The 23,436-nt window shown below is 42.7% G+C and overlaps 1 protein-coding gene across 8 annotated transcripts in view; it reads right to left on the bottom strand.

Moving 5' to 3' along the window:
* The window catches only part of ULK4 (unc-51 like kinase 4), a 448,425-nt gene that overhangs the window by 259,891 nt on the left and 165,098 nt on the right, over nucleotides 1-23,436 (bottom strand). For all 8 annotated transcript variants that reach the window (XM_045007197.1, XM_045007203.1, XM_045007201.1 and 5 more), the window contains 3 exons: nucleotides 20,434-20,485; nucleotides 20,190-20,334; nucleotides 12,699-12,791 (listed from right to left, as the gene is read on the bottom strand). In XM_045007197.1, coding sequence (XP_044863132.1) covers nucleotides 12,699-12,791; nucleotides 20,190-20,334; nucleotides 20,434-20,485 — 290 coding nt within the window. The remainder of the gene's footprint in view (nucleotides 1-12,698; nucleotides 12,792-20,189; nucleotides 20,335-20,433; nucleotides 20,486-23,436) is intronic.

Raw genomic sequence — 23,436 nt, 5'->3', positions numbered from 1 at the left:
TCTGTTAATTACTGTTTCCGTCATGTTCTTTTGGAGGAGACTGTGTTTGAAGGGGGGGAAGGAGGTTGGTAATTTGACAGGACAATCACCTTTACCAGGGTACAGACATGGGGGCAGGATCAGCAGCAGGTCACACACACACTGCAGTCAGTACGCACCCTGGTCGGTATGGGAGGTGGTTTGCAGGTTCTGTGTGGGTGGGGGGGTACGTGACTTTGTAGCGGGGGAGAGGGGTTACAGATCTCATGCAACGGTCCCTGTCCTGGACCACAGAGCCACGCAGCAGAGGAATCTGTATCCGTCCTCCCCCGCCAAAAGGCCACATAGCCCACGCACACAGAGTCCCAAAAAGGAGGGATGGCAGGCTCCGTTGAAACATCCAGTCCGGCACTGCAGACCGCTCTGGGAGCAGGAGCCTGTCATTCCTTGAGTTTACAGGCGGTCTTTACATCACCGCACACCCTACCCAGCACAGTCCGTGTCCCAGTTTCAACCCTTTAACGCAAAGTCATCAATAAAGAAACCTTTGTAAAGTTACAGTGGAACATGTATTTTATTTTTAAACGTGTGTTGGAAGTTGGGGAAGCGGGGTGGGCGGGGTATGTAACTGCAGATGCTAGTCAACAGTCACTTGGTAAAGAAACAGGGGCAGCTTCAGCTTCTCCGTAAAGAAACTGAACAGTCACAGGTCACGCTGCTCGCTGGTACTTGAAGAGTTCCTTGTCGCTGTGAAAGGCGCCTGCACAGAGCTTCACGAGCCAGGGCATTAGCGGGTAGGCTGGGTCCCCGACGATCACTATAGGCATCTGCACATCCCCAAGACTTATTTTGTGGTCCGGGAAGAAACTACCTTCCTGCAGGCGTCTAAACAGACCAGAGTTCCTGAAAACACGCACGTCATGAACTTTGCCTGGCCACCCGACTTTGATGTTGGTAAAACGTCCCCCATGGTCCACCAGTGCTCGCAGCACCATTGAAAAGTAGCCCTATTTCTCAGCAGCTGACTGTGGAAGAGGTGGACGATAAGGTGCGAGGAGTTGACAACGGCCATAACTGCAGCTGGATCCGTGCTCAAAGTGCTGTGGCGCCCGCGCTGTCACTGACCAGAAAAGTGCACGAACAGATTGCCCGCAGGCGCTTTCAGGGAGGGAGGGCGTGATTGACGGTTCAATGATGACAGTTACCCAAAACCACCCTCGACACATTTTTCCCCCCAGCATGCATTGGGGGGGAAATCCCAGGATTCCAATGGGCAGCGGGGAGTGCGGGAACTGTGGGATAGCTTCCCACAGTGCACCGCTTCCAAAGTCGACACTGGCCCCGTTACTGTGGACTCATACAGTCGAACTAGTGTATTTAGTGTGGATACACAACTTCGACTTCATAAGGTCTATTCCACAAATTCGAATTAAGTTGATTCGAAATAGTCTTGTAGTGTAGACGTACCCTTAGACGAGACACTGCTAGGCCTGCTGCAAGAGCGAGCAAAGTTCCAGCTAGCCATCACCAGCGGTAAGAAGGAACTGAGGGAGTGGAGGGCCGGCAGGCCCCTATATAGGGCGCCATGGAGGCGCCAATCCAGGGGGCACCAGGGCAGACCCTACGGACGCTGCTAAGGGAAAATCTTCCGACTAGTGTGCACGCGGCGTGCACACACCTGCTTGAAATACACATGAACAATCACTCGAAGAAGAATATATCCCCATATTCAGTTTAATTCATAACCACAAAAAACAAGGAGTACCTAATTATACTGCTCTTGTAGTACACAGACTTCAGACAATTAAATCAGATCTCAGTCTGCTGTGCAACCATTTGTTCCCAATGCGAGTTCAGGAGTTTAGTTCCTCCAGCATTTCTTATTACATTCTTTCAAAGTAATTAAAAAAAGAAAAAAAAATCTAACCATGTGCATTTTTTCAGTTGTGCAGAGATGAATTTAATTAGTTCAATTTTCCTTTTCTTTAGCATCAATCTCTGATTTTAGTTTAAATAATTATCGGTCTCAAAATAGGAGAAAGTAAACTCAGCTAATTAACACTGTTAAGGTTTTTATGCCCAAGCTTTTTCCTACCACAAAACTTATAAAATGGTGAGGAAAACAAAGCAACATTAAAAAAAAATACACTTGTGAAAGACCATAATGCTCTTAAGAAGGGCTAATAGTATTGACTGAAGCAGGCTACAGAGTTGGCAGGTGATAAGCAAACTTCCATCCAAAGCTCTTCCTTGAAATACCTATGGCTCTGTCTTGAGAAAAGAAAGACCTGTGCCAAGCTTCATCAAACTGTGGTGGTTTTATGATGTGGGGGCTGGGAAAAAAGGATTTAGAAGATACCACCTGACTTATTTGCATTGGTAACCTACATTACAGCCGGAACCTGGGTGTTCAGGGATAAAAGGCTTAAGCCTGGTCTACACTAGGCGTTTAAACCGGTTTTAGGAGCGTAAAACCGATTTAACGCCACACCCGTCCACACTAGGAGGCACCTTATATCGATTTTAATGGCTCTTTAAATCGGTTTCTGTACTCCTCCCCGACGAGAGGAGTAGCGCTAATATCGGGATTAACATATCGGAATAGGGTTAGTGTGGCCGCAAATCGACGGTATTGGCCTCCGGGCGGTATCCCACAGTGCACCACTGTGACCGCTCTGGACAGCATTCTGAACTCTGATGCACTGGCCAGGTAGACAGGAAAAGCCCCGCGAACTTTTGAAATTCATTTCCTGCTTCCCCAGCGTGGAGAGCTCATCAGCACAGGTGACCACGCACAGCTCATCTGCACAGGTAACAATGCAGTCTCCTGAGAATCGAAAAAGAGCCCCAGCATGGACTGCACGGGAGGTACTGGATCTGATCGCTATATGGGGAGAGGATTCAGTGCTAACAGAACTGCGTTCCAAAAGACGAAATGAAAAAGTATTTGAAAGAATTTCTAAGGTTATGACGGATAAAGGCCACAGCAGGGACTCAGTGCAGTGCAGAGTGAAAGTTAAGGAGCTCAGACAAGCCTACCAGAAAACCAAAGAAGCAAACGGAAGGTCCGGGGCAGGTCGAAAAACATGTCGCTTCTATGCTGAGCTGCATGCAATTTTAGGGGGCTGCGCCACAAGTACCCCACCCCTGACCGTGGATTTCGAGGTGGGGGTTGTAATCTCTGCCATGTCTGAGGATTATGCAGACGGGGAAGATGAAGATGAAGAAGAGGAGGATGACCTAGCAGAGAGCACACAGCACTCCGTGAGCCCCAGCAGCCAGGAGCTTTTTCTCACCCTGATGGAATTACCCTCCTCCCAGCCCTCCCAAGCAACTATCCCAGACAATGATGCCATGGAAGGGACCTCTGGTGAGTGTACCTTTGCAAATAGCAAACATTTTTTTTAAGCAAGCGTTTAATGATTGATTTGCCCTGAGGACTTGGGATGCATTCGCAGACAGTATAGTTACTTAGAAAAGTTTGTTAACATGTCCGGGGATTGAGAGGAAATCCTCCAGGGACATCTCGATGAAGCGCTCCTGGAGGTACTCCAGAAGCCTTTGCAGAAGGTTTCTGGGCAAGGCAGCCTTGTTCCGCCCACCATGGTAGGACACTTTACCACGCCATGCATGTAGCAAGTAATCAGGTATCATTGCATGGCAAAGCATAGCAGCGTATGGTCTCGGTGATTGCTGGCATTCAAGAAGCATCTGTTCTTTATCTCGCTGTGTTATCTTCAGCAAAGTGATATCGTTCAGGATAACCTGGTTAAAAATCAGGAATTTAAGTAAGGGGGATGGCCATTTTCCTACTGGGTTCGTGGACTGCAGCAGCTTAAAAAAAATCCTTTCCTGCATGTAGCCAAGCGGGGGGAAGGGGAGGAGTGAAATGCCGATGATCTTTTTTGTGTTTGGTAAGCGGGGATCTTCCCCAAGCTATCAGCCACGCAGTGGGTGGGGGGGGTGGGAAGGGTGTTGATTAGCAGGGAGCTAGCGTGGTATTAGCCATGCGTTGGGGGGAGGGGTAAATCACTACAGAAGCCGAAAGACAGTGGCTTACCATGGCCGCATGCAAGCTGAATTCTGATGCCCGGACCTGTGTCTGTGAGATCTGCAACTCCAGAGCTGCAGGCACTCAGTATTAAGATGAAAAATGCGACCTTGTAGGGAAATCACATGTGCTATGTAAGGTGAATAGTGCTGTTCACTGTGAAAGAGTATAACCATTGTTCTGTAAAATGTATCTTTTTAAATATTTCTCTCCCTCATGCAGCTGCAAATTTTTCAAGTGTCCCTCCTCCATCCCAAAGGCTAGCACAGATAAGGCGGAGGAAAAAGAAGACGCGAGATGAAATGTTCTCGGATATTATGGAAGTTACACGCAATGAAAGAGCTCATCTGAATGAGTGGAAGGACGTGGTATCAAATTACAGGAAAGATGCTAGTGAACGTGAAGACAGGAGGGACACCCGAGATGAGAGGTGGCGGCAGGAAGATCAGCAGTGGCGGGATGCAACTCTGGGGCTGCTGCGTGATCAAACTGACATGCTCCGGCGTCTGGTGGAGCTTCAGGAACGGCAGCAGGATCACAGAGTGCCGCTGCAGCCCCTGTATAACCACCCTCAACCCTCACCATGTTCCACATCCTCCTCACCCAGACGTGTAAGAACGCGTGGGGGGAGGCTCCGTGCACCCGCCCACTCCACCCCCGTGGACAGCTCAACCAGAAGGCTGTCGTTACTGTGAAATTTTTTTAATGGCCTTCTCCATCCCTCCTATCCTCCTCCCAAACCACACCCTTACTTCTCTCCCTCTTTTTATAATGAATTAATAAAGAATTCATGATTTTTAAATGAGAGTGACTTTATTTGCATAAGTAAGCTGTACTCGAAGGGGGAGGGTGAGTTGCTTACAGGGAATGAGTCAATCAAGGGGGTTGGGTGTTCATCAACAAACACAGCAGTCACACTGTACCCTGGCCATTGATGAAGCTCGTTTTCAAAACTTCTCTGATGCGCACCGCTTCCTGGTGTGCTTTTCTAATCTCCCTGGTGTCTGGCTGCGCGTAATCAGCAGCCAGGTGATTTGCCTCAGTCTCCCACCCCGCCATAAAGGTCTCCCCCTTACTCTCACAGAGATTGTGGAGAATACAGCAAGCAGCAATAACATAGGGGACATTGGTTTGGCTGAGGTCTGAGCGAGTCAGTAATGTGCGCCAGCGCGCCTTTAAACGGCCAAATGCACATTCCACCACCATTCTGCACTTGCTCAGCCTGTAATTGAACAGATCCTGACCACTGTCCAGGCTGCCTGTGTATGGCTTCATGAGCCATGGCATCAAGGGGTAGGCTGGGTCCCCCAGGATAACGACAGGCATTTCAACATCCCCAACTGTTATTTTCTGGTCTGGGAAGTAATTCCCTTGCTGCAGCCGTTTAAACAGAATAGTGCTTCTGAATACGTGAGCGTCATGAACCCTCCCTGGCCATCCCACGTGGATGTTTGTGAAACGTCCCTTGTGATCCACCAGTGCTTGCAGCACCATTGAAAAGTACCCCTTCCGGTTTACGTACTGGGTGCCCTGGCGCTCCGGTGCCAAGATAGGGATATGGGTTCCATCTATCGCCCCCCTCCAGTTAGGGAATCCCAGTGCAGCAAAGCCATCCACTATGGCCTGCACGTTTCCCAGAGTCACAACCTTTCGTAGCAGCAGCTTAGTGATTGCTTTGGCTACTTGCATCACAGCAGCCCCCACAGTAGATTTTTCAACTCCAAATTGATTCCCGACTGAACGGTAGCTGTCTGGCGTTCCAAGCTTCCACAGGGCTATCGCCACTCGCTTCTCTACTGTGAGGGCTGCTCTCATCTTGGTATTATGGCGTTTCAGGGCAGGGGCAAGCAAGTCACAAAGTTCCATGAAAGTGCCCTTACGCATGCGAAAGTTTCGCAGCCACTGGGAATCGTCCCACATCTGCAACACAATGCAGTCCCACCAGTCAGTGCTTGTTTCCCAGGCCCAAAATCGGCGTTCAATGGATAGAATCTGCCCCATTACCATCAGGATCTCCAAAGTGCAGGGGCCCGCGGTTTGAGAGAATTCTGTGTCTACGTCCTCATCACTGTCATCGCCGCGCTGCCGTATCCACCTCCTCCTCGCCTCGGTTTGAAGGTCCTGGTTCAACATATACTGCACGAGTGCGCGCGAGGTGTTTAAAACATCCACGATTGCGGTATTGAGCTGAGCAGGGTCCATGCTTGCTGTGCTATGGCGTCTGCACAGTTCACCAAGCAAAAAAGGCGTGAAACGGTTGTCTGCTGCTTTCAGGGAGGGAGGGGTGAGGCTGTACCCAGAACCACCCGCGACAATGATTTTTGCCCCATCAGGCACTGGGATCTCAACCCGGAAATTCCAAGGGGCGGGGGAGGCTGCGGGAACTATGGGATAGCTACGGGATAGCTACCCACAGTGCAACGCTCCAGAAATCGACGCAAGCCTCAGACCGTGGACGCACACCACCGATTTAATGTGTTTAGTGTGGCCGCGCGCAATCGATTTTATACAATCTGTTTTGCTAAACCGGTTTATGTAAATTCAGAATAATCCCGTAGTGTAGACGTACCCTTAGTGCAAAATCCAGGGTGGCACTCAAATCCTCTCAGCTTTCTGGATTACATATTTTATTTTACCACTTCACTGTTGAGAAACTGAAAAAACAAAACAAGTCCTAAAAAAGTTTTTCGTTTGTTCCCAGGGTTGCTCATATGCTCAAATTTCTAACCAGTAAATGTGCTCATTAAAAACATTTTTAAAGGTGTTCACAGCTACCATCTTGGAAGTGCTGGAGGCTTTGTGTGTGGGAGCCATAGTTTTGCCACGTTTTAAAGGTGGTGTCATCATAATCATTCTACATACTAACATGAGGGTTATACAGACTGCAATATGTTCTATAACAACAGATTGTTACAACTGCTCCAACAGTGGAGTGAGAGAAAGAATTTTAGGATTATTTTTCCTTAACGTTTAAAGTATTTGGGTTTTTCCAACCAAAAAAAGATGCATAATGTATCAGTATTTCATTATAGATCTTTAAGCTGATAAATGAAACATCCAATAATGTTTGAATGTCTGCACGTTTCTACGTAAAGCAAACTACTTACCATATTATGAGCTAACATGGAGTCAGGAAGTCACTGGAATAATTTTCCCTTGCAGATGTGCAGTCATCAAAAAAAGAATGTGAATCCAGATTTGATGTTAAAAAAAGATACACATATTAAAGGATTTTTAACTAGTAGGACTACAGTGTGAGGAAAAAGTGGTGGAGTCGTTCACTTAAAGTGGTGATGGTTTACTTAGGTCTGGTCTCACAATCCTAATGCAGTTAAAATCAGAGGAACAGGGAAGGGAAAGAGGTGCTGAAGAGCAGTGGAAAGTGGAGATTGGGTGATTTACCTCTGATGTTACTATTCCCTATATGACAATGAGCTGTTTTTAGGGCAGCAACAAAGGCAGGAGCAGAGAAGATGGAGGAGGAGCAGAAACTATATATTACCACCAGTGTCAGAATCTTTCCACTCAACAATGAGCTTTTCACTGGAGAGCAACATGGATAAAAATGAGGGGTAAAGACACAAGAAGAGCAAGAGATTAAAAGAGGAGAGGGGATGGAGAATACCAAAACCAACTGTTAATGTACTAAGGCAGGATGCCAACTGGTATAAGCTGTATTAATAAGGTCCCCCCTATTCACAGTTAAGACAGGACAGAATCACTAAATTCACATTACAGCTGTCTGGGCTGATATCTCAACTGCTCACCATTTACTCTTCAATTTATAGAGGCAATTTCAGAACAACTCATATTTGTTAACAAGAAAAAAAAGACACCTTGCTAGTTCAGAATCAGAATAATAAGGGGAGTCATTTCAGGAAGATTTGGGGGCAATGAGATGAGGAAAAAAAAACATTCATTTACATATTCCAAATCTACAAACATTGTACTGATTTTTTTTCCAAGCCAAAAGAAAATGTGTCACCCTATGAAGAGAGAAGCATTATGGGAGAAATATAAATTTGGATAAGACAGACTCAGTGGAAAGTAGCATTCATCATTAAGTATTAAAATAAGAATATAAAAAGATATCCAGTAGTGAAAATAACTGAAGGAAATCAGCAAGATTGCTAAAGTCAAATCAGCTCCTGGAAACTAAGAATCCACCCTCCAATATTACCATTGGATACATTTGAATTAAAAAGACTAAATAAAAAATATGAACAGTTAATAAAGATATACTGTAGCACCTAGAAGCTCCCCACCCACCATCCAGTAATATCAAGATCAAAAGATTACCACCCAACTATAAACAGATTATAAGGGTGAGTCAGCATCCAAGTACCTACCCTCCACAAACACTGTTAAGTGTACACACAGAGACATCTTCAAATGAAAAGAGCTTATGATGGTGAGCTACAACATTGCTCTGATAACCAAAGCCTGAGCTACAGTGATATTTTATGAATTGTAATAAAGAATTAGAAGCTCAATAGATTTATTTCAACAATAGAAAATGGTACTATTTATCTGCACAATAAATGTAATCCTGTGGTAATATAAATAGGATTTATACAATAACATTGCAGTTAAGTACTGCATTCACTGTATTCAAATTGTTCCAAATCTCAAACCACTCAAGCAATTTTCTAGTTCATTTTTAATCTATTTAGTGTGTAGCAGCGGTGCTCATGGTAAGACTGTAAAGGATAAGAAGGTATAAAGGGGAGTGTTTTCATCTGAGCTGTTAAAGAAAGACTAACAGGAAAACAAATTAATTTTTTCCTATTGCTCATTTCAGTCAATGAAAGAAGGAAGACTGAGACTCAAGGAATCACTCCCTAAACATAATTGCTCCAGAAACCACACGACAGAGGTGAGTACCAAGGACCTACCTGATTCTCACTTCAGTTTTATACTAGTAACTCCACTGAGTTCAGTAGAGCTATTAACAACTTAATACTAATAAGCACAGATTCAGGCCCAAGATCCTAGATACGTACAATGGCAACACATTACCATTCGTTTTCCATCTCTCTCTTCCTCCTTCCTGCTCCACTTCCTGCCTGTTCTATCTACCTATCGCCCATTCAAACATCTTGTTTATTTTCCTATAACTATTTTTTCTTAATTTCCCTGGATGTTTGGCCTCCACCGCCTCATCAGGAAATACAGTTCATTCTATCACAAGCCTAAACCAAGGACCATTACTAATACGGGACATTTTTCTGCAACAACTGTTTACAAACACAAGTGTATATCTTCTAAAATTCATCTCCCTGGTAAGAGCAGACTTATGGATTTATGGTTTATTAACAGCATTTGACTATTTCATATCGATTGACACAGAAATGAAACAATGTTCAAAAATTGAAGAAAAGGAAGCATATAAAGACTGCACCTATTTTAGTTCTCTCTGTGGCAGAAAATTCCACTGATGAGTCCCTATTACATAAAACACCAAAATTTCTCTAAAATTTTAATACTTTTTATCATAATATAGGGAAAAAACAGGATTAAGTATTATAGACACTTCCATGTAGTTGTTTCTTGATACAGGGTAGCTGTCTCAATAAATACATCTTCAGTTCACCAATCACTGTAGTAGCTAGAGGTTAATAAGGCATCAGTACTATACAACAACTAGAATCAGAGAGGTTTGCAGCAGTTTAGAGGGTTCTATAAAAGGACAAGACACACACATTCCACGGTGCTTTATGGTGCCCAAGTTGCAAATTGCCAAAAACTACTTCAGTTGGTTACACTTTTTGGGACCAGGGTCTGAAAGTGTCCTATACTTATTTGCAAATCTATTTAACATCCAGAAACATTTAACTATTTAGATTTCAACAGGATTTTCTTTAAAAGTACAGCCTAAATATCTGTAATTATCATCAAGTGCCCACAGTTGCTTTAAAGTTGTTTTTACCCATTACAAATGCACATTTGAAAACTGTGTAAAATCTCTTACAAAAGTACATAACAAAAAGTTTCCAGATCCAGCCAAAGAGAAACTGCTGAACTCGAATTAATATGCAAATTAGATACAATTAACTCTGGCCTAAACAAAGACTGGGAATGGTTGGGTCATTACACTAACTGAATCTATTTCCCTATGTTAAGTTCTCCTCACACCTTCTATTGGCCATCTTAATTATCACTTCAAAAAGTTTTTTTTCCTCCTGCTGATAAGAGCTCATCTCAATTGATTAGACTTTTCCTGTTATGCATACTTCCACCTTTTCATGTTCTCTGTATGTATAAATATCTCCTGTCTGTGTGTTCCATTCTATGCATCCGAAGAAGTGAGCTGTAGCTCACGAAAGCTCATGCTACAATAAATTTGTTAGTCTTTAAGGTGCCACAAGTACTCCTGTTCTTTTTGCGGATACAGACTAACACGGCTGCTACTCTGAAAACAGATCCAGATACTTAATCAAAATATTTGTTTTGAAAAACATTTGTCTTTTTTTTTTTTAGGCGCAGGTTCGAGGAAGGGGACACTTAACATCGTGCTTGTTGAACCTTGCACAGAGCTGGACATAACTACATTGGCAGGACTCTTTCTACCAAGTTGTATTGCTACAGCATTGTCTGCATAAGTGGGTGTGCATAGACTTTCATAAAAAAATGTGTAAGAATAGGGCTAGAGAGGAGGAAAAGAAAAACAGGAGATTAAAAAGTGGTAATTTGCCTTTCACAGATGAAAGATAGTATCTTAGATGGAGCGTATGGAACAATGGAAAAGATTCATGAAAGGAATAATTGTCACAAAAGATATTTTCAAGCACAATTACAGAGTTGGGAATCAAACCACATATCAATATTTTCAAACTCGGGTGCCTTAATTAGATAGGTAAATCCATAGCAGTCTGATTTTCAGAGACATTAAGCACCTGTGGCTTCAAACAAATTTAAAGGGAGCTCTGAATATTCAGAACTTCTGAAAATTAGGCCACTTATCAACTGTAAATATGGATTAATTAAGCACCCAAGAATGTCCTGACCACAACTCTTCATCATGGGACCTTTGTCTTGCTGACCAGAAGAAAAGGGGTTGTTGTCTATAGGAGGCTCCCTCTACAACTGGTGGCAGCGGGGGCAGAAGGAGAAAGTTTACCTGGATGGAGCAGGGAGGAACACGAAGTAGCTGGACCGTGTGTGTGTATGTGTCTGTCTGTGTGGATTCTGCCCTTTCAAGTGACCAGAGGGTGAATGGAGAAGCTCTCTCTCACTGTGATCAGGCTGGCAAGACTGAACATTTTAATCACAGCTTGATGGAATATCGTGTTATCTTTAAGCAACTTGCTTTTAGAAAGTTCAGAATCATATGAAAACCTAATTTGTTGCTACCACTACATTATTGCTAGAATTCAGAAGACAATGCTCAGAAATGACAGAGGAGATGAAAGGCTCACCTTCTGCTCACCAGTAGAAGTGAGGGAAAGGAAATTTCATCAGGTTTTAGAATTATTAGCCTATGTAACATGGTGGCTGTCATAAACAGGCAGCTAAGGGTTAATTCCTCTTTTACCTGTAAAGGGTTAAGAAGTTCACAATTCCTAGCTGACACCTGACCAGAAGGACCAACAAGGGAACAAGATACTTTCAAAGTTGGGAGGGGGGAAAACAGTCCTGTGTCTGCTGTTCTGTGTGTGCTGTTGCCGGACAGGGAGAAGGAACCATCCCACTCCTAACAGGGTAGTGAATAATTAGAGAAGGAATGTATTAAATTATTTTTATTTGTCATTTCTTTTGCAAACACAGAAGGAGAATCAAATTGGGTTTTTGTGTAACTTTAAGGTTTTGCCCAGAGGGAAATCCTCTGTGTTTTGAATCTGTTGTCTGTGAGATCATCTTGCTTTCTAATCTCTCAGAGGTATTTCTTTCACTCTTTTTCTTTAATTAAAGTCTTCTTTTAAGAACCTGATTGCTTTTTCCTTATTTTAAGATCCAAGGATTTTGGATCTGAGCTCACCAGGAATTGGTGGGGGGAATTTTCTTGAGTCTACGCAGGAAAAAGGGTTTAGAGACTTGGGGGAGGGAAATTAGTCAAATCCTGCCAGGAAAGGGGGCATAAGGACTGGGGAAATATTTGGGGGAAGGCAGAGTTCCCAAATGGCTCTCCCTGAAACGTTTTTTTAAAACATTTGGTGGTGGCAGTGACTGTTTTGCCTAAGCTGGTAAAAATAAGCTTAGGGGTTATTCATACAGGTCCCCACATCTATACCCTAAAGTTCAGAGTGGGGGGGACCACGTTGACAGTGGCATAGTATGTAATATTTGCACAGAGTAAGAGAAATCAATATCTCTATACATCTATATCTAGATCTATTTGTTTAGTATAAAGATAGTTCAGGAAATGTTTCTTAAATTCCCATTTTTTATATTTAACTAATTGTGCTAAAAGATAATTAAAATAATCAAGCACATACAAAATTGTAATACAAAAGACTTCAGGTCAAAAACTATGCCTTACAAAAATTCTACCTGTAACAAATACACTAATTATGAGAAAACTATTTTCACTGCCAAGATCTGTGTCTCAACACAATTTCATCAGTATGAATTGCACTTAAATCTATATAATTCTTAATTTCTAATTGAGCAGTGAATAAGGATGAAACAAGAAAAATTCTGATTAGAAGAGAAAGTTTAGTTGTGTTACCTAGTAAGCGCAGGGCTATGTTCAGTCAGGGCTACCAACAGTTTCAGGGCATACACTGGTACTGGATCAGGTGCCATTAGAATGTGCTCATATCTGCAATGAAAAATAAGTAATTATAGTGAAAAGTCAGAGGTATTCTGTATCATGCAGCTGATATGCTTTGTGACTAGCTTAAATTATATCAGCTACTAAGGTTTTATGAAAATCACCAATCCAAAATGATTTTCTTTTACAAATCAATAACAAGACAAAGACCTCAGGGCCTTGCAGCCTGCCTCAAACCTGAATACAAGTGTTGAGCGCAAGTTGGATATGAAAATGACTTAACATACTTGGGTCAGGCTTTAAGATCAAGCCCAAAGGACTAGAGGTGGACGTGGGGTTGCGGGCATCCCTGGAGGTGGCATGGTAAGGCCGGGGCAACAGCAGATATTCTTTTCTTTACATGGGACAGTGGCTGGCATCAGCAGCACTGACGGGGAGGGAATGCTCTGCTCGCACCGTTTCCCACCTTAAGACACAGACAAATACACAAATGTGCGCATACACACATGGTGCAGCTCAGCTGTGAATAGAGTGGTGCGGTGTGGCCAGTCAGGTTCCTGCATTGGGTATCCCTTGCCTTGCACTACACCCTCCCTGCCTGGCATGGAGTAGTTCATGGTTCCCTGTGCAGAAATTGTTCTTGCTGCAGCATTTCAGGAAATGTGCGAAGATGGTGATTATGCGGGGGCTCAGCAAGTGGGTACTAACCCCAAGCCACCCCACAGTCCGAGGGCCTGTGCCCACACCTTCCCTTCCCTGTGCCTGGAGCCCTGCAGCAGTGCCAAGCAGGAGGTAGCAGTAGAGGGGGAGGAGGACAAGGACTTCCCCCCATGCACACAGCAATGGGGCTTGGTGCCTGGCTTCAGGCTGGACGTCGGGGGCTTAGGGTTGCCAACTTTCTAATTGCAGAAAACTGAATACCCTTCCCCTGGTCCCGGCCCCGCCCCTTCTCCGAGGCCCCATCCCTGCTCACTCCATCCATTGCTCTCTCTCACCCACCCTCACTCACTCATTTTCATAGGGCTGGGGCAGTGGCACAGGAAGAGATATGGGGTGCAGGCCCCAGGCAGTGCTTCCCTCAGGCAGCTCCTGGGAATCGGCCACTATATCCTTCTGGCCCCTACATGGAGGGGCAGGCCAGTAGGCTCTGTGTGCTGCCCCTTCCCACAAGCTCTGCCCCCATGGGCCATGGTTCCCAGCCCATGGGAGCTACACAAAGCCAGTGCTCGGGGTGAGGGCAGCACGCGGAGCCCCCGTGGCTACCCCTACGCCTAGAAGCCAGAGAGACATGCCAGCCGCTTCCCGGGAGCTGGGTAGGGAGCCTGCCAGCCCTACACCAACCAGACTTAACGGCCTGGTCAGCAGTGCTGACCGGCGCCTCCAGGGTCCCTTTTCGACCAGCTATTCCTGTAAAAAACCAGACAGCTGACAACCATAGGGGGGCTGTGGTCCCATGAGGGTGCAGGAGCAGACAATTCCAGGTTCATTGGGGCAGCTGCAGGATGGGGTGGGGGAACAAGGCAGGTCGCGGCGACCGGCAGAGTGCTCCCCATGGCTTGCTGCCCCAAGCACGCGCTTGGCATGCTGGTGCCTGGAGCCGCTCCTGGCCATGCTGGTCTGCTGGCTCCTGGTTGCTGCCCCTCTGCACCTAACTTTGCAACCCAATGCAAGAGTCCGGGTCAGATCAGGTATGAAAACAACTTGACACTCCTGCGTTTGGGTCAACTGTGGTCTAATCATGTTCTGGTCAGGCTTTAAAATTAGGCCCAAACAGCTCTCTAAAGGACTCTAACTCTTCAGAACTGTATAATAAGACCATTACTTGGATATGAAGTTTCAGAAGCAGAGCTTCACAAAAATTAATCTCAGTTTATGGGAAGAAAATACAAAGGAAGAAAAGCAGTATTAATAGAGTCCTTTAGTAATGTCTATATCTACATTTTCAAAAAGGGCCAGCAGTAAAATGACAAAACACTCATTTCACACAACGAATCTTAAAATAGTAAAAGGTACAAGTGCTGGAGGAACTCAGAAATATCGTACGAGGGATCATATGTGACCAAACCTAGAGTCTTGATTTCATTTATTTTTTTTTGCCATTTAAAACCTTTTAAAGCACCAGGGTGAGGAGCGGGGGGCTGTTTGTTTTAAATGAAGTGTACTTTCATCCTCCAAGGAATGCTAGTGAATGTGCAACAACTCCAATCAGTATTTATTCCTTCAAAAATGCCAGGTAGGAAGGAGACATGATTATTAGTTACCTACCACCTAACATCAAGTCATTCCCCTCAAAGTTTGCTTTATTTATTTATTTATTTTTAAAGACAACTGAAGATTGTACATCACACACAGGGAGATATAGTAGACAGGCAAGAACAGCAAATCTGGATGCAATGTCTGATCAACTTTACACGCAGATAAAAGTGAAAACATGTATGGACAGTCCGGAGCAGTAAAGAGGTACAAGAAAGAAATCTTTGAAAAGACCCATGCAATATGCAATATCTCCACTAACTGAATGCCTGGTAAAGAGGAAACAAGATGCTGAATATCAACATGGACACTGCTACTTCTTCCAACAACATGATAATCTTTGATTTACCAGAGGAATAAAGATATTTCTATTTCTTTTTTGTTTGTTTTAATGAAAAGAACAGCTGTAAAATAATAGCATAAGGTAATGGGGAAGAGTAGGGATGAAATAAGATATACGAGAGACTGACTCACTCCTGTCAAAAACAGCACCTTTCATTAGTAAGACCACCACATTTTTTGGCACCAAAATGTTTTCATACTGCATAAGCATTTTCTAAAAATGTTCTGAAGCAGGACAAAATGCAACAAAAAACTACTAGCAAATATAATTGGTTATCTTGGCACCTATGGGACTCCCTTCACAGAAAAGCCTGTAAGAGTGTGCCTGTGTACACAATGCACTAATCTGCACCAGAGAGGTATAAATTCTAGGGAGCATTCAGCACATCACACACTAACTGGCCTACGTGAAACCTGCTGGCATACACTAAAAGTTCCCTAATGTGTGTTAAAATAGTCCCGTTTCACACAGTACATGTGAGAGCAAGGCAGGGCTTGCTTTCAACAACACATCACTGTAATTAATTATTACAGATATAAAACTACCATCAAGTATTAAGTCTTTGTGCTACCATGCAAGACAGTAGGTTCAGTTCCTGGTATTTCCTCCCCAAAATGTCATGAACTTGGAACATAACATGGCTAGCACACACAGCTTTAATTAATTAAAGTATTAATTTACTTTCCAACTAATAAATTCCAATACCTGAAATAAAACACATTTTCTCATTTATGATTAATGAATGTCGCTTTCTCTCACATTAGAAAAAAAAGTCTTAATTCACTAGTGACATAGGCCCCGATCCTGCAAACACTTACACATGTGAGTAGTCCTACTGACCTCAGTGAGACTACTCAGGCATGTTTTGTGACAAAGTTCCTCCTCTACCTTGGTGGGTCCTGCGCTTATTGGCGGATTTGCTCACCTCACAGATTCACCCTCTGGGTTGGGAAACAGCCCAGAGACCTTCCCCTCTGGTAGAAGCCACAGTCCAGGTCAATTCTTCCTGTGTTTGATCAGGAGTTGCGAGGTTTGGGAGGAACCCGGGCCCACTCTCTATTCCAGGTTCCAGACCAGGACCCTGTGGACTGCAGCTGTCTAGAGTGCCTCCTGGTACAGTTGCGTGACAGCTACAACTCCCTGGGCTACTCCCCCATGGCCTCCTCCTTCTTTGTCCTCACCACCAGACTTTCCTCCTGATGTCTGATAATGCTTGTAGTTCTCAGTCCTCCAGCAGTATGCCTACTCACTCTCAGCTTCTTGCACGCCTCTTGCTCCCAGTTCCTCGCATGCATTTCCTCTCCTCTGGCTCCGTGGCTCTCTTTGGCCTTACTGGAGTGAGTCCTTTTATAGCATCCGAGGGGCCTTAATTAGAGTCAGGTGCTTAACAGCCTCACCTGACTCTTAGCAGGTTAATTGGAGTCAGGTGTTCTCATTAGCCTGGAGCAGCCCCTGCTCTGGTCACACAGGGAACAGAAAACTGCTTATCCAGTGGCCAGTATATCTCCCTTGTAATACTTTGCTGTTCCCAACTGGCCTGGGTCTATCACAGTCCCAAGGACTGCTGGGACTACATTTTTAAACAAGGGAGCCTAAAGATAATCACCTACATTAGCTCTCAAAATCTGGACTTCGTAGCACAAACCATGGATTTAGGTCTCAAAAACAGGTAATTCATAACAATATTAATAAATATTGATACAGAAGCCTAACTTTAGGCATATATGCTTATAAATGTGGTATACCTCTACCCTGATATAACGCAACCCGATATAACACAAATTCAGATATAATGCGGTAAGGCAGTGCTCTGGGGGGGGGGGCAGGGCTGCACGCTCCAGCGAATCAAAGCAAGTTCGAAATAACGCGGTTTCACCTATAACGCGGTAATATTTTTTGGCTCCCGAGGACAGCGTTATATCGGGGTTGAGGTATACTTGGTAACTTGTTAACATCCATAGAAAATTTATATTATTTAAAAAACAAATGATTACCATTATATTTATTTAACCTCCATCTCCCATGTGTTCAATTAAATCAGTCTTAATTATTTGTTTTTACTTGCAACTCCAGTTTTTTCCCCCAAAGGTAACGTAAGTGAACTATTTAGGGTAAGATATTTTGGCGTACTAAGTAATTCTATAGCCAAGTGATTCATCGACCCAAATACCACACAAAAAACCCAGAACTGCTAAAATGAACATTCTTTTTGTGGCAATTATGATGAACTTTTTCTGGAAAAGTATATACGCTTATGAATCACATATATCCCAGTGCTGTACCTTTTATGTGGAGAACAAGTCTCTTTGCTCCTAAGCCATTACAATGTGAATATCTATGACCAATATTTTCATCACATGAAGAAATGTACAAACTAATACAGCTCCATTTTTAGAGATGAAAATAATTATTTGGTAAATTTCAGCTATAATCTGGTAAAGAGCTATATTGCCATCTTTCTCACATATAAATAGTGTCAAGGGAACCCAGAGGTTTTGGAGTTCCTTTAACCACTAAAAACTCTAAACATTTACCTCCTCCCTATCTGAACGATCCAAGAGTTTAGTTTGGAGAACTGGGCTGGAAATCTGGCAAGAACAACCACATGATATTCTTAATCACATTTCAGCACATGAGATCTCAACCAAAACCAGGAAGTGCAGAGGAATTTGTAAATGAGAAATATTATTTTCTGTATTTTAAGAGATTAAAAAATATTTTCATATATGAAAAAGGGTTGGTGTGATCTGAGTTTGAGGAAAATTTAGGTCAGTTTTTATTTAATACAAACCATATCAACCATCCCTGTTTATAGTATTATTTCCAAAAGTTTTGTATTGGTTACCAAATACCCAGGAAAAATAAAACCTCTAACTGAAAGTGAAGTGTTAAAATCCATGTGCATTTTATATAACAACCTGGTATATGGATTGTGCCAGCTCTTTCTCAGACCCAAAGTTCAGAGTTTGGTCAAGAGATCAGAGGCCTAGCAAACAGTGATTAGCTAAGAGAAAGCTGGGGTAAACAGATAATCTTGTTTTGCTAAAATAGGCCTGGTCAGCAAATTGCCAGGTGTTGGAGCTAAGAACTAAATAACTGTGTCTTATTCAGAGTTGCAAATTGAACAAAGAATCCCTGTTCCTATTGTGTCAGTCTCTTCTGTAGGGAACGTTCTTCCCACAAATCCAACCTTGAGTTTATGAAAAGTTGGCATGTCAGTATAAGATATGGTATCCTTCCACCTCCCTTCCCAGGGACCAATGCCTGCCTTAAGACATAAAGGGGACAATCTTTATTGCCATATACTTTCACTGTTTCTTTGCTTTAACCCCTAGGAATGTACCTGTTGGACAATCAAAGGAGTTGCTCCATTCCTATGGACCTCAAATCAGAATTCAACATATATATTTTATACTAATAACATTTTATCAAAGTATTAATTAAATGTTAACTTGCTAACTTGAGACCATGGGTGGAGACATTATGTAACCTTTTAACCATTGGCTAATGTGCTATCTTGTCTTGCTGCAAAACCTGTCTCGGGGTGTGGAACTGCTATCCCGTCACTTTCCCCCGCCCATGGAAAATCTATATATTCTATTGTAATCAATTGATTGACAGTGTCTCTGAGCCTAATAAGCAAGGTGACACTCCGCCAGCGCTGTGTGTAATAAACTTCTATGCTTGACGTCTACACAGTGTGGATTTATGTCCTTCAGAAAGAAATGAAAACATTCCACTCAATGAAAGGTAGGGAAAAAAATAATATGATAATCTACAAACACACTAACGTTTCTAACCTGAAATTACCATTCTTTGACTCAAGTAGAGGGTGCCATTAATGTATACAGCACATGAGAAGAAAATGATGACTGTTCTTTGCCAATACTGCATTTCTCTAACGCTGCCCTTTTGCATTTCAGATATATAGAGCAAAATTCTAACACCTGGGAGAACCCCTCACTTGAATCAATTGAATGTGGCCAGACTTTTTGCAGGCTTCAGTTGCGCACACAAAGTAGGCCAGACAGAGCCCCCTTTAAAAATGAAGTCAGCACAAATTAAACTATTAAATCCCTCTTTTCCATACAACTGGATAGCGAGGGTCTCAGTTCTTGAGACTGAAATGGAGCTGAATGACTCCTTTCAAGAATCTCATTACCATGGAGTTTGAAAATACTGATTTCCCATGGATGGGTGCATGAAATGCCAAAATTGCCACCAAGTGCATTCTCAACTAATTAAGTGAAAAATCAGAAACCTGAAGGTGTAAAAGGTACTCCGAGATGTTTTGGATACAAACCATTTTCGGTTGAACTCCCCAGGCTAACAACCACATCGAGAACCCCTTCTGTTTGGCCAAATAGGCCACTCTGATGGAGGGCTTTATATTATTAAGCAAGATTTGCCGGACCACTTCTGAAAATCATTCCCCTCCTCCTCTAATCATCCAGTATCCTCGCTTCTCTCGTTATGATTCATGAGTGGCTGAGAGAGCATTCCTACAATTTAGCTGGGTGTGAATCTCCACATGCTGATGGCTGAGTGATCACAGCCCCTGGAAGGGTTTGCTGTTTGTCACTGGCATTGCACTGAGAGAGACAGCCCAGGCTGGAGAGTTTAAGGGATACAGCAGTCCCATGTTTCCGGTTGTACCCCGGGGATCCCATCACAAGTACTGAATGGATTTTGTAGGCACACATCTGGCAGAAAAATCTGTGACACCAATTCTTCATTATTTACTACTATTTTAGTTTTGTTTAAATCAAAAAGGTATTTAAAACAAATATACAGTCAAAATGGATTGTATATCAAATTATTCCCCATTAGAGCAGCAGTACTGTACTTACTGAGGCAGCAATGAATCTCTAATGAGACACAGAAGCTTGTTGTTTGAGTCAAGGCTCTCCTCTTTCTCCTCAGCCATGACCTCGTGGCTCACAAGCAGTGATGTGGTTTCTGAAAGCAACCGCAAGCTGAAGAGTCTCCATTCCACTTGAAAATAAATGTGCCAAGAATGTGACCACACTGAAGTCTAATTAAAACAAAATGTGGAATTCATGGAAATTTTAGTTGATGTGGCCATGTACTTACCATTCTGACTACGGACCAAAGAAACTAAGGGTGGGAGGATATAGTCCACAACCTAAAACAGAGCATTAAAAAGATCTGGTTTAGATCATTCAAAAAGAAAAAATAGAACTCAGAGATATATACATAATCTGTTTATTCCACTGCTAGACTCTTTAATCAAAGGGATGAACAATCATGGAAATCCATCCATAATCACACTTATTAGGCCATCAAGTTCACTTTGCTCTAGTAAATCACTATAAAGTCATAGATGACAACATGTGTATATCAAAAACAGTAGTATCAATGTTGGCACAATTTACTGAGAATTCTTTTTAGTTTAAAAAGCAGAATTTGGTGCTGATGTTGGTAATTTTATTTTAGCTTCTTTAATATCTAAGTGTATTAATCCCCATGCTCAAGTCCATAAACTAATCATCAAATGGGATTAGGAAGAAATTTCCTCCAGTGATAGTTAAGGTACATTGTGCAAATTTCACACCCTCCACACTGAAGCATTCATCATCAATTTCAGAGAGAGGATATTTCAACTAGATAAACCATTGGTTCTTTCCAGTACAGTCATCCAAAGGTTCCCATTAAGATTCAGATTTAGAGACTGAAGTCTTGAATTTTGAAAAAAATTACTCCAATAAAATGTTTCTATATTCCCTAGAGTCACTGAGCAATATATTCCAGTCTGATATATCAAGTCCCCTCTTTAGTGGAATGACAGCTTATTTTCATCCTCAATTTTATGCAAATTCAGCCTTCTAACAAGCAAAAAAAAAGTTATTGGGAATGGAAAACTCAACAGGAGCAGAGATGAAAATCATCAGAAGCAACAATACAGCAAACTGATTTTGAGCATCCAGGGCAAGTCACAGATCCTAAAACTGAGAAGTTAATATTACTAGTTAATCATCATTTCAGTAAACTACACAAATCAAATAATGAAGAACTTTCAGGATAATACCACCACACAAAAAAAATCTAGTAGAAAAAAATGATTTGAGCATGCTACCACAAGATGGGCTTCTCGATTGCTCTGAACAGAATGTAAGATATGATGTTTTAAAAAATATATATTTGTGGCTAGCTTCTTAGTTAGTATAAATCAGTTTAGTTCCACTGAATTTATTTGAATGTTACCAAAATGGCATATTACAATGGTTAACAATTTTTTGTTTGGAGAAGAGTCATTTCATTTCATAAAGTACTCAAAGTCTTAATAATGTATAAGGTGCATTTTTCAATACTTCATCATTATGAAATCTTTCATAGCCTTTACAATACATATATAATAGAATCAGTAATGAAATGACTTAGCACTCCAATAGCTCCTTTCAATAGAGGACTTTAAAATGCTTTACAAATGCTAACTAAGCAAGTCTCAAAACAGACCTGTGAGATGGGTAAGAGTGTATGGGATCACTTTTTCCACCACTTAACACAGCTGCTTTTAGTTGAAAGAATATATTTCATTTGGTCAATTCAGATCCTAGTTTAGGAATGCTCCTGGATTCATTGCTGATGCTACTTCTCACATAGAAAGCATTACTCACAGATGCGGCTATCATCTCTGGCTGGCTAGGAAACACCATCATATTATGGCAGACAATAACCTGGTCTCAGTTATACATGTTTTCACCACCTCCTGTCTGGACTACACCAATGCAACACACATCAGCCATTAGGAAACTCCATCTACTATAGAATGTTATAATGTGTCTCCTCAGCAACACAGGCTAATGTGACCCTACCAAACCTGTTTCCTCTACTCTGTACCCTGTCTTCCCATAGAATATTCAGTCAAATTCAATGTCTTGGTCCTTATCTTCATGGTGCTCTATTGCCTGGGTGCAGCATATCTAAAAAAAGAGAAAAGCCTAAAGATCCAGGATGAAGCTCGCAGTTGACAACTTTCCCCCTCAGTCACAACAGAACTTTCAACCATAAGTGTAAAGTTCATCTGTGCCAGACACAGAGCTTTCTTGGGGGCCAGTTCAAGAGCATGGAATGAACTCCCCCAGGAATTACGCACTACCACCACCTTCCCACCATCACCAACAAAATATACCGACCAAAAGAAAACACTACACTGCATGCACAAATCCCCAATAGGGTGAGAATGAGAGGAAGAACAAACCATATATGACAGATGACAAACACACCTTGTAATATGCTACTGGAAGGTGCCCAGATACTAAAATGATGAAGACATTATAAGAACTTATATGCAATAGACAAGACTGGATTCCTACACCTCAGGCAGGAGAAAAGGTTAGTCAGTCTTCCATCATATAGTAGAGAGGGGAATACTGTTAATATTGTGGAACATGAAGGGGACAGACAGCTTTGCTTCCTAAGAGCTCATCTACTCTTTTCCACATACGTATGAGGAAAGGGAGTCTATGCACATGTAGTGGGGAAGGGTGCAGAAACGGAGGTGTGCTGCCACGATAGCATGCTCCCTTTCCCCCTATGCGGGGGCTTCTTAGGGTTCCAGTTCCAAAGCTTTGCAGGGTACAAAAACTGATGCATTATCCCCTCTTCCTCCTTTACAAAACTTGCAGACAGAACATGTAGTAAGATATACTGCTTCCTTCCTATGCTGTGCAAGCCTCTGAAAGAGTGAAGGGATGGACAGATACTTGGGCACCTGAGGTCAGGATTTCTCCTGACAGAGTGACCCCTGCAGAAGCCAGAGGGCCAGTGATAGCTTGATAGCAGGGTCTCTGGTGGCTCATTGTGAGGTTTAGGGAGAGGTAGGATCCCTCGCCTATTCTGTGGACATACAGGGAAACAAATCCCTGACATGCAAGAATCAAATAGAAATTAAGCAATTTCAGGGAGTATCTATTCCCCTGTGTGGATTAGTCCCATATACAAAGTACTAGGCCAATAGGTAGATAAGAAGATTTTTCTTTTTGTTTAAAAGAAATGTTCTTGTTTGATATACTCTGTATACAAAGGTACAGAATACACCTAAAAAATTCAGTGCTCAAAAAATATTAAAGACTC

The sequence above is a fragment of the Mauremys mutica genome, chromosome 2 (assembly GCF_020497125.1).
Source record: "Mauremys mutica isolate MM-2020 ecotype Southern chromosome 2, ASM2049712v1, whole genome shotgun sequence".
Taxonomy (NCBI): Eukaryota; Metazoa; Chordata; order Testudines; family Geoemydidae; genus Mauremys; species Mauremys mutica.
The sequence above is the reverse complement of the archived record's forward strand: the minus strand, read 5'-3'. Positions and strand labels throughout refer to the sequence as shown.